At 38.4% G+C, this 12,422-nt stretch overlaps 1 protein-coding gene and 1 non-coding gene across 2 annotated transcripts; one reads left to right on the forward strand and one right to left on the reverse strand.

Moving 5' to 3' along the window:
• Positions 1 to 230: 230 nt before the first annotated feature.
• Positions 231 to 349, reverse strand: LOC145405176 (5S ribosomal RNA). Its single transcript, XR_013898278.1, has one exon. It is a non-coding gene; the product is annotated as a 5S ribosomal RNA (ribosomal RNA).
• A 2,689-nt stretch (positions 350 to 3,038) lies between these two features.
• On the forward strand, positions 3,039 to 11,976 carry LOC145404946 (uncharacterized). The gene is made up of 2 exons (XM_080276452.1): positions 3,039 to 4,266; positions 11,930 to 11,976. The coding sequence occupies exons 1-2, from the start codon at positions 3,039 to 3,041 to the stop codon at positions 11,974 to 11,976; spliced, it is 1,275 nt and encodes a 424-aa protein (XP_080132578.1).
• The last annotated feature ends 446 nt before the right edge of the window (positions 11,977 to 12,422 follow it).

Below are 12,422 nucleotides of genomic sequence, written 5' to 3' on the forward strand. Positions count from 1 at the left end.
GATATTTGTGAAGCACTAAATAAGAATTTCCAATTAGTTTTTACAGAAGAAAAAAATTTTGAGAGGGACTATGTGGTACATGCATGTCCACACATACTACCAGATCTACATCATTCATTCGTTCATTGCCAGACGCCATGTATCCCAGACGGGGTGGCCAAGGGCTTAGAGTTAATTGTTTCACAGGGAGGGGCACTAATCCTCCACCAACCGCACTTGACATGTAGGGATGCCAACAGCATCTGGTGTTCCCAGGCGGTCACTCATCCAAGTACTAACCAGACCCAACGTTGCTTAACTTCGCTGATCGGACGGGAAGCGGTGTACTCAACGTGGTATGGCCGTTGACAGATATACAAATAGCAGAAAAAGTAGTACAGGAGGAGTTAAGTAGATTAGACAGAGGAAAAGCAAGTGGTCCTGATGAAATTTCATTTGGGTACTATGAGAATGTGCAAAGGAGTTAAGTAAACCATTATTTTTAATTTTCAAGAAATCCTCGAGTCAAGGTAAACTACCTGATATTTGGAAAAAAGCAAATATTGTCCCCTTATTCAAGAAAGGAAATTGACAAAATCCACTCAACTACCGACCAGCATCACTGACCAGTGTTGTAAGCAAGGTATTAGAAAAGCTTATAAGAAAAGCTTGGGTAAACCATGTAGAAGAACACAGTATGATAACAGAAAGACAGTTTGGTTTCAGAAAAGGAAAATCATGTGTTACTAGTCTGCTGAGCTACTATGACAGAGTAACAAACACAATACAGGAAAGGGAAGGATGGGTGGACAGTATCTATTTAGATTTCAAGAAAGCTTTTGACACAGTACCACACCAAAGACTTTTATGGAAACTGTACCATCAAGGAGGAATTCGAGGCAAACTGTTTTGTTGGATGCAAGACTTTCTCATAAAAAGAGAAATGAGGACAGTACTAAGAGGAAACTACTCATCATGGAAAGAAGTGACTAGTGGAGTACCACAGGGTTCAGTGCTGGTACCAATCATGTTTTTAGTGTATATAAATGATATAAACAGTAACACTGGAAATGAGAGCTATCTGAATATGTTTGCAGATGATGCAAAAATACAAAGGAGAATTACTAACACAGACTCTTGTAAAGAGCTACAAGAAGAATTAAATAAACTTCATGAATGGAGTAGTACATGGCAAATGGAATTCAATGTGGACAAGTGTCATGTAATCAAGTTTGGTAAAAGTGGAAAAAGACCTGATTGGGATTATAAGTTAGGAAATAAAACCCTATACACATCAGAAAGAGAGAAAGACCTAGGTGTGATTATCAATAACAGACTATCTCCGGCTGACCACATCTGCGAGAAGGTACAGAACATGTATACACTGCTTGCAAATATGAGAATAGCATTCACATACATAAATGAAGACATGCTAAGAAGGATAATAACATCATTCGTTAGACCAACCCTGGAATATGCATCAGTAGTCTGGAGTCCTCATCTCAAAAAGCACATAGACAAGATTGAAAAAGTTCAAAGGGCTGCTACAAGATGGATACCAAGCTTAAGGGACCTAAGCTACGAAGAAAGCCTAAATAAACTGAATCTACCAACACTACAGGAGCGAAGGAAAAGAAGTGACATGATTATGCTATATAAGTGCATATCAGGGAAGGAGAAAATAGACATAAATGATTTCTTAACACATGGAGAAGCGTCAGCAAGAGGACACTGCAAAAAACTGCATAAGAAGAGAGGCGATAAAGACGTAAGGAAATTCAGTTTCCCAAACAGAGCAATTGACCAATGGAATGCACTACCAAATGAAATAGTGTGTGCCAAAACAATTCACAAATTTAAGGATATGTACGATAAATATGGTTTAAGACATGGGACAGTACTAGCTTGACTCATTCCTGTAAAGATACAATTAGGTAAGAACACACACACACACACACACACACACACACGGCATCGTCGGAGGAAGACGTCCGTTACCGGCGCTCCATACCAGCTCAACACGACCAGAGGCATTACCTAAATAAGTATCTTTGAATGAGTCAAGCTCTGTACCAGGTTAGACTAAATGATTTTTCATTATTAAAAGGAAAAGAAATAATAAGTTTAAATAAGACTGGTTCAAACAACAAAGAACCACGATGCATTGAGTCAGCTGGGTTTGTTTATACTACAGCAACACGGGGAAAGCGTGCATACTTTGTAAGTAAACACTCTGTTCATTTAGTATTACAAAATGGATCCATACTTCAGTAAAACAAATTTGGAAAAGAAAAGGGATAAAAGTAAAAAGCAAAATGATGATTTCTACCAAGAACTGGTTGAAGTGGAGACTCACAATAGACTGGTTGAACGTGTACACAAACTAGAAATGGCTTTCAAAAATGAAATTGATGAAATAAAGAAGCAAATGCACTTGCAAAAGGAAGAGATAGAAAAACTGGGAAGGGAGGCCAATAAGAAAGACACAACCATCAGTGAACTAACAGTGGAATTGAATACGCTTAGGAAGAAAGTGAGTGAAATGGGAAGTACCGTATAACGCCATAACTTCGGACGGCGTCCAAACTTCGGACATTTCGCAAAAAAATGTAATAATTCAAGTTTATTGGAAGAGAGTGCGATATTTGCAAAAAATAATGATGTGGGTAGGTAGGGTAATCCTCTAAGATTATCATGTATTAATCCTATTAAACTAGCTTGAATATGTGTGGGTGAAAAAAATTCGTGAATCCATTGGAAAAAATAACTGAATTTTCTTACCCTGCAAAACTTTGTTCACACAGAACAAACAGTTTCAATTGTAAAAAAGTGAACAGTACGATTATATGTATAAAAGTGCTGTAAGTACTGGGAAGTAAACTGTTTCAAAATATATGCATGGATAATCTTGCTATACCTGCTTTAATGAATACTTATTTATTTTGCAGAAAAAATTCCTAACTTCGGACAGACAAATTATTTGAGCCAAATAAAGTCCAAACTTCGGACAGACAATAATATTAATGGTAAAGTGATGCTGATTATATAAACAGAAAAACATGGCTAAAACAGCGAAATCTCCTATAACGAGGAAAAGAGCCTACACAAGTGAAGTGTCCAAAAGTGCCCTGGAAAAGGCTAAAGATGACATAAATAACAAGAACATGAGCGTGCGCAAAGCAGCTGAAAAATATAAATTAAAAAAGAGCACATTACATGATTACCTGATACAAAAACATTGCAAACAAGTGGGACGTAATACTTCATTGAGCCATGATGAAGAGTTACTGGTGTGTCAGAGAATCCTCACATTGGCAGAATGGGGATTCCCACTCGACAATTTGGACTTGAGGATGTTAGTGAAAGCATATTTAGACAAACGAGGGGTTGTTGTGTCACGATTCAGTAACAATGTACCTGGTGTTAAATGGGCCCATTCCTTCTTCAAGCGCCACAAGCACACCCTTAGTAGACGATTGTCCCAGAATATAAAGACTGACAGAGCCAGAGTGACAACAGCCATGCTAGCCGAGTTCTACAGTAACCTGAAAAAATCACTAGAAGGTGTGCCTCCAGAGAACATAATAAATTTTGATGAGACCAATCTTACTGATGATCCAGGTAAAAAGAAAGTCATAGTGAGGCGGGGCACTAAATATCCAGAGAGAATCATGAACTCAACAAAATCCTCAATATCTATTATGTTCTCTGGAGCTGCATCTGGTGTGTTACTCCCTCAATATGTGGTGTATAAAGCTATCCATCTTTACGATACCTGGACTGAAGGGGGCCCTCCTGGAACATTATACAATAGGTCCCCCAGTGGATGGTTCGACTCGTGTTCATTCGATGACTGGTTCCACAAAATTATCCTCCCCTATGCTAAACGCAGGACAGGTAGAGTTGTCATTATAGGAGACAACTTGGCAAGCCATGTATCACCCAGTGTTATTGAGTCATGTGAGAAACATAATATCTCCTTTCTTCTCTTACCACCTAACTCCACGCACTTGACACAACCTCTCGATGTTGCTGTGTTCTGGCCTCTAAAAGTGTACTGGCGTAAGATCCTCGAGAACTTCAAGAAAACTACTGTTGGTAGGCTGAGTGCTTCATTACCTACAGACTGCTTCCCAGCACTACTGACCGAACTGGTGGATAAAATTAAAGGGACCATTGCTGACAACCTACGTAGTGGGTTTAAGAAGTGCGGCATTTATCCTCTTGATCCACAGAAATCCATCTCAAGACTTCCAGAAGATTCAATCCAAGATACAGCTGATACTGGTACACCAGGACCATCTACCAGTACTGCCTTAGACAGCTCAGTGTTGGAATTGTTGAAGGACATGAGGCATGGAACCAGTCAGTCAAGCTCAAGTCCAGCTATAGCGAAACCAAGGCGAAAGAAAAGGTTGAATGTGTCACCGGGCATGAGTATTACTACAAGGGCACTACAAAATGAAACAGAGAGCCAGCATGAAGAGTGTGAAGTTGATGATCCACAACCCCAGCCACTGCAGCCACAAGAGGATACAGCAGAGATAGCAGCACAGCCTTCCACTTCCACATCTGCACCCAACCATGAAGCACAAGCATCTCCCCTGACAGTCACTTCTACCCAGATTATTGGGGATAAAGTTGTTCCCTCAGATTGGGTAGTTGTGAGGGTTCCCTTTGATAACAAAGACAGATATAGGCATTATATTGCTATCATTGTTAAGGTAAAACCAGAAATACATGTCAGGTTTCTCAAACACGTTCAGGGTACACCTCACACATTTGTATACCCAATGGTTGATGACAGCAGTGACATAGACGAAGAGGATATACTGAAGGTGTTACCAGAACCAACACTTGACCGAAAGCAAAGGATGATTTTTGATGTAGATGTGAACCTTTGGCCTAAGTAATGATAATAATTTTGATATAGATCTGTAAGATACCATAGTCAGTACTACCAGTACCGAAGTTATTGCCAATAAGGTGCCTTAACCAGTAATGAGGTTTATTTTAAAGAAAAAAGTAATACTATATATTTAGTTACAGTATTTTATACTGGTAGTTAAGGAATAGTTTTTTGTACTGATGTACTACAGTTAATACGTTCCATGGTGCCTTCATAACATGTGCCAGTGTGTGCGTGTGTCTGTTGATTTGTGTGTGTGTGTGTGTGTGTGTGTGTGTGTGTGTGTCTTTAGAACTTGTAAGAAATGTTCAACATCATATTATGTTATTTCGGTATGCATTTGTTGAATCAATGAGGTAGATACTTGATAATTAAGTGAAGTTTTGTTTAGGAAAATGAGGACAGTTCCTCTTACAGTTTTGGGTATATGCAGTGCATTTTTATTTTATTTTTTCATCTCAAAAAGTTCGTGAATAGTTCTTAGTTCTATTTACGGCCAGAATACCTCACTACAATGTGATATGATGCAATTCAATGTGATATGAAATTACGAGCTCCAAAAAGAAGACATTTTGGGATATTTCTCTATATATATGTATAACTCTGGTCACGAGTGCCCAATATTTTTTTAAACATTTTTTAAGAACTTCTCAAGTGTCCGAAGTTTGGCCAGTGTGTCCAGAGATAGATCCCATTAACCATTCTCATGTTTAAAGGGAAAATACATGGATGTCCGAAGTTTGGAAGAGCTGTCCGAAGATAGGAAATTTGTTCCTAACTTCAGACACTTGAAAATGAAAAAAAAAAAGCACAAGTTTAGCTTGGCTAATTTTTTTTAAATATATGGATTTAGTAGGTATACTCTCCCTGGCTACCACATGACACCAACAGGAATAAAATTGCACCATTCTACAAGGAGTTATTCATTAAAACACATAAAAAATGTCCGAAGTTATGGCGTTTTACGGTACAGTAGTTAATCACGAGAGTGTTATGGAAGAGTTAAAAAATGACACAGAGACAATTAGACAAGCAAGCAGTCTTATGGACCAAAGCAGTGATATTGAGGAGAAGATAACACAGGTGAATGAAGCTGTGCAAAGCTACAAAAATGATGTAGAAACCACGTATGCTGAAATGGTGAAAGTAAAGAAAGACTTAGAAACAAGGGTGGAGGAAAAAAACATTAAAAAGGAACTGAAAAGAATAATCCAAAACAATCCAAAGTTAGTCAGAGATTCAGTAGAAATCAATCAATCAAAAGTAATTAAAAACAAAATCACTAGAGACAAAAAGGAGATGGCAAATATAATGAGCTTACTGAAAGAAGTATCAGAGGAAATCTGTAGTAAAGACATAGAGGAACACAAAAGGTTAGGGAAATACGAGAAAAGCAAGACAAGACCTCTAAAGGTGACTTTCCAGAGTGTAAACACTGTGGAAGATACTAAAAAATGCAAAGAATCTTATGGAAAAAGAGGAGTTCAAAAATGTATAGTTAAAAAAATGCCTAACACAAGAGGAACTGGAATTACTGAAAGAGAAGAGGGAGGAACCAAAAACAAAAAATGAGGGAAGATCAGAAGAGGACAAGAAGAAATTTTTTTACAAAGTAATAGGATTGCAGGTACGAAAGTGGTACACAAACAGGATGGAATCAAAAGGAGGAAGGTAGTAGAACCATGTCATGACAAGTATATAAACAAGAAGATAAAGCTGATGTACTCAAATGTGGATGGAATGGTATCTAAATTACTAGAGATGAATGATTATGTCAGAGAAAATGAACCACAAATAATATGCCTAACTGAGACAAAATTAACACCAAGGATATCCAATGACATACTAAACTTAGAGGAATACATTATATGGAGAAGAGACAGAAATTTAAAAAAAGGAGGAGGAATTATAATATTAACTAAGAAAAATCTAAAAGTCAAGGAAATAAACCTAGATATACCATCACAAGTAGAACTGATTGCAGTAGAGATCGACACATCTGAAGGTAAAGTAATTGTAGCCAATTTGTATATGCCACCCAGATCAAACACATGGGAAAGAGACGAATATGAGGACCTGGCAGAGAGTACAATTCAGAGTATAAGATCCTTGCTACATAAAATGGAAGAGAAATCGGAAAGAATTATACTTACTGGGGATTTCAATACAAATATAAATTGGAATACTCTAGATATAAATAGCCAAGAAAGCTGTTGGGACCAAAAGCTCTTGGATCTCGTACAAGAGTTTTTCTTAATGCAACATGTGAGGAAAACCACTAGAAAAAGAGGACTTGATGTACATTCAGTGCTAGATCTAATATTTACTAGGCAAGAAAATGACATTGACAGTTTAATATATCACCCTCCACTCGGCAAAAGCGATCATGCAGTACTAAATTATAACTTCAGGATAGCATATGACATAGTAAACAGCAATGACAGTTACAAAAAGAGACTAAACTATAAAAAGGGAAATTATCAAGACCTAAAGAAGTATTTCTTAGAAGTTGATTGAGAAAATGAGCTTAGAGGACAAGATTTAAATGCTGTATATAAAAAATTTTGTGAATTTTATGAAATAGGAGTCCAGAAGTACATCCCACAACACAAAGAAGCAGATAAGAAAATACAGAAATGGTTCAATACAGAATGTAAAAAATCAAAAGAAAGAAGAGATTTGTTGTGGAATAGATATAGAAGACACAATAGTGAAAGGGCGTATAATAATTACAAACAGGCAAGAAACGACTATACAAGAATAAGGAGGGAAGCCCAAAAATAGTTTGAGGAGGATATAATAAATAAAAGTAGTGATCAACCAAAGCTGTTTTACAGCTATATCAGAAGCAAAACCAAAGTAAAAGATATAATACAATCCATCATGGACGAGGGAATCACTTATACACAAGAGAAAGATATTTGTGAAGCACTAAATAAGAATTTCCAATTAGTTTTTACAGAAGAAAAAAATTTTGAGAGGGAATATGTGGAACACACATGTCCACACATACTGCCAGATATACAAATAGCAGAAAAAGTAATACAGGAGGAGTTAAGTAGATTAGAGAGAGGAAAAGCAAGTGGTCCTGATGAAATTTCATGTTGGGTGTTACGAGAATGTGCAAAGGAGTTAAGTAAACCATTATTTTTAATTTTCAAGAAATCCCTGAATCAAGGGAAACTACCTGATATTTGGAAAAAAGCAAATATAGTCCCCTTATTCAAGAAAGGAAATAGACAAAATCCTCTCAATTACCGACCAGTATCACTGACCAGTGTTGTAAGCAAGGTATTAGAAAAACTTATAAGAAAAGCTTGGGTAAATCATCTAGAAGAACACAGTATGATAACAGAAAGACAGTTTGGTTTCAGAAAAGGAAAATCATGTGTTACTAATCTGTTGAGCTACTATGACAGAGTAACAAACACAATACAGGAAAGGGAAGGATGGGTGGACAGTATCTATTTAGATTTCAAGAAAGCTTTTGAAACAGTACCACACCAAAGACTTTTATGGAAACTGTACCATCAAGGAGGAATTCGAGGCAAACTGTTTTGTATGATGCAAGACTTTCTCATAAAAAGAGAAATGAGGACAGTACTAAGAGGAAACTACTCATCATGGAAAGAAGTGACTAGTGGAGTACCACAGGGTTCAGTGCTGGCACCAATCATGTTTCTAGTGTACATAAATGATATAAACAGTAACACTGGAAATGAGAGCTATCTGAATATGTTTGCAGATGATGCAAAAATACAAAGGAGAATTACTAGCACAGACTCTTGTAGGGAGCTACAAGAAGAATTAAATAAACTTCATGAATGGAGTAGTACATGGCAAATGGAATTCAATGTGGACAAGTGTCATGTAATCAAGTTTGGTAAAAGTGGAAAAAGACCTGATTGGGATTATAAGTTAGGAAATAAAACCCTATACACATCAGAAAGAGAGAAAGACCTAGGTATGATTATCAATAACAGACTATCTCCGGCTGACCACATCAGCGAGAAGGTACGGAACATGTATACACTGCTTGCAAATATGAGAATAGCATTCACATACATAAATGAAGACATGCTAAGAAGGATAATAACATCATTCATTAGACCAACCCTGGAATATGCATCAATAGTCTGGAGTCCTCATCTCAAAAAGCATATAGACAAGATTGAAAAAGTTCAAAGGGCCGCTACAAAATGGATACCAAGCTTAAGGGACCTAAGCTACGAAGAAAGACTAAATAAACTGAATCTACCAACACTACAGGAGAGAAGGAAAAGAGGTGACATGATAATGCTATATCAGTGCATATCAGGAAAGGAGAAAATAGACATAAATGATTACTTAATATATGGAGAAGCATCAGCAAGAGGACACTGCAAAAAACTGCATAAGAAGAGAGGTGGTAAAGACGTAAGGAAATTCAGTTTCCCAAACAGAGCAATTGATCAATGGAATGCACTACCGAATGAAATAGTGTGTGCCAAAACAATTCACAAATTTAAGGATATGTACGATAAATATGGTCTAAGACACGGGACAATACGAGCTTGACTCATTCCTGTAAAGATACAGTTAGGTAAGAACAATTAGGTAAGAACACACACACACACACACACACACACACACACACACACACTCACTAAAGAGAAGAGGGAGGAGGCAAAAATAAAGAACGAGGGAAGATCAAAGGAGGAAAAGAACACATTTTTTTACAAAGTAATTGGATTGCAGGTACGAAAGTGGTACATAAACAGGAGGGAATAAAAAGAAGGAAGGTAGTAGACCCAAGCCATGACAAGTATGTAAACAAGATGATTAAATTGGTGTACTCTAATGTAGATGGGATGGTATCTAAATTATTGGAGATGAATTATTATATCAAAGTAAAGGAACCATATATTGTTTGCCTAACTGAAACAACACCAAGGGTATCAAACGATACCCTAAACCTAGAGGAATACAATATGTGTAGAAGAGATAGGAACTTAAAAAAAAAAAAGGAGGAGGAATTATATTAACAAAGAAAAATCTGCAAGTCATAGAAATAGAATCAGATATACCCTCACAGGTAGAACTGATTGCAGTAGAGATTAGTACGTCTGAAGGGAAAGTAATTTTGGCAAATTTACATATGCCACCCAGATCAAACATTTGGGAAAAAGGTGAATATGAAGACCTGGCAGAGAGTACAATTCAAAGTTTAAGAGCATTACTACATAGAATGAAGGAGAAATCTGAAAGTATTATACTAACTGGAGATTTCAATACAAATATAAAGTGGAATACTCTTAGATATAAAAAGCCAGGAAAGCTGTTGGCACCAAATGCTGCTGGACCTTGTGCAGGAGTTTTTCCTAACACAACATTTAGAAAGCACCAGAAAAAGAGGACTTGATGTACGATCAGAACTAGATCTTATATTTCCTTGGCAAGAAAATGATACTGACAATATTATGTATTACCCTCCATTTGGCAAAAGCAACCATGCAGTATTAAATTGCAACTTCAGGATTGCATATGACATAGTTAGCAGTAATAAAAGTTACAAAAAGAGTCTTAACTTCAAAAAGGGCAACTACCATGACCTAAAGAAATTCATTCATTCATTCATTGCCAGACGCCATGTATCCCAAACGGAGTGGCCAACGGCTTAGAGTTAATTGTTTTACAGGGAGGGGCACTAATCCTCCACCAACCCCATTTGACACGTAGGGATGCCAACAGCATCTGGTGCTCCCAGGCGGTCACCCATCCAAGTACTAACCAGACCCAACGTTGCTTATTGGGTCTAAAGAAATACTTCTTAGAAATAGATTGGGAAAAAGAGTTTAGAGGACAAGATTTAAATATTATATATAGAAAATCTTGTGAACTTTATTAAACAGCATAAAGATGCAGAAATGAAAATAAAGAAATGGTTTAATAAAGAATGTAAAAAATCAATAGAAGAAAGAGAAAAGACTTGTTGTGGCTTAGATACAGAAGACACAACAATGAGAGGGCATACAATAACTATAAACAGGCAAGAAATTAATATACAAGAATAAGGAGAGAAGCCCAAAAACAATTTGAGGAAAACATCACACATTTCATCAGACCAATCCTGGAGTATGCATCAGTAGCCTGGAATCCTTGTCTCAAAAAACACAGAGATAAGATTGAAAAAGTTCAAAGTGCCGCTACAAGCTGGGTACCAAGCATAAGGACTCTAAGCTATGAAGGAAGACTAGAAAAATTGAATCTGCCAACACTGCAGGAGAGAAGGAAAAGGGAGACATGATTATGCTATATAAATGCATATCAGGAAAGGAGAAAATAGACACAAATGAATATATAACTTATGAGGAAGCATCAGCAAGAGGACACTGCAAAAAACTGCATAAAAAGGGAGGCAATAAAGACGTAAGGAAATTGCAATACCCACCGTGTTTTGCTGGGTGTTTTTAGGGTGGCTTCCTGTCCTAGGAACACCTACAATATAGCCAGATTCTTTATCTAGACTGGAGCTAGGATACACCACAAGAGGAACGGGGTATAAAACTCTGGGCAACTACCTTACACATATGTTACTATATCCTTTCTTACAATACAGACAAGACACACAGTACTCTATACAATGTCAAGGAAAGTTTGACATGACTCGGACAGGAAAGTGGATTATGTGTATCTCGCAGGATACAGTCGCGAGGATATAGAATTGACACTGTAAACACTTGGGTCGAGTTTATACACAGTTTTAGTCTAGGGCTGCATGTAGGCTATCTCACAGGATAGGTGTCAGTGTCCTGCTTTACACTAAGTAATGGTGGAGTTGCATTTCTGATGTTATGAATAAACAGGTATATGCAGTTGGTGTATTTATGATTGGAACGCTGTCTTTGTCACTTACTATTTCCGCTGTTCACTACTCGGCACTATGTTCAGTCACTGTTCAGTAAGGGATTATCGAGGGCTCGGGCCGGGCAGAGGTGGCCCGGGGACTAGCAGGTGTCAGCCAGGTGTTAGTGGGATCTCCTCTGGTGTCTTCTCCGCCAGAGACCACGGGACTACCCGCAGAGGTGTCGTCGCCCGTCGTGGACTAGGGTCGGGTGTAGTAAAGGGCCCCTCACTGGTGGGGCTGGGTACGGGAGTCTGGCCCCTTGGACTGGAGCCGAACAACTCCTGCAGGTGCTGCTATCTGTGCCGGGTTGGGGAAGGGCGTTGCCATTGCCTGGGACTTGGAGGGTCACGCCCCGGGGTACTGGGGGCGCTGTCGAGGGTCCTTTGCCTGCGGTCTCTCTTCTGTTGCACCACCGTCAGGGTCGGACTGTGGCATTGCCTTCAGAAGGAGTTCATCAGGGTCTGCTCTCTCTCTGGCGCTGGCTGGATGGCGTAAACCCTCGAGGATAACACAGGGCCACTCCGCCAGTCCCCTAGGCCTCGGGTTGGAGAGGTAGAGGTGCGACCCGCTCTGCCGCCAGAGGGGTGGGCTGAGCAAGGGTTGCCCTCATGTTGCAAAGTCACAGGGGGTGAGAGACTTTTAAGATCT

This window comes from Coenobita brevimanus, chromosome 65 (genome assembly GCF_032717465.1).
Source record: "Coenobita brevimanus isolate Jiangsu-jjx chromosome 65, ASM3271746v2, whole genome shotgun sequence".
In the NCBI taxonomy this organism is placed as follows: domain Eukaryota; kingdom Metazoa; phylum Arthropoda; class Malacostraca; order Decapoda; family Coenobitidae; genus Coenobita; species Coenobita brevimanus.

What these genes read in the sequence shown, in the direction of transcription:
- LOC145404946 (XM_080276452.1), top strand. Translation starts at nt 3,039, where the DNA reads ATGGCTAAAACAGCGAAATCTCCTATAACGAGGAAAAGAGCCTACACA. An exon ending in CCAAGATACAGCTGATACTG is followed by an intron (nt 4,267 to 11,929) that starts GTACACCAGGAC and finishes CTTCTCCGCCAG; the next exon opens with AGACCACGGGACTACCCGCA.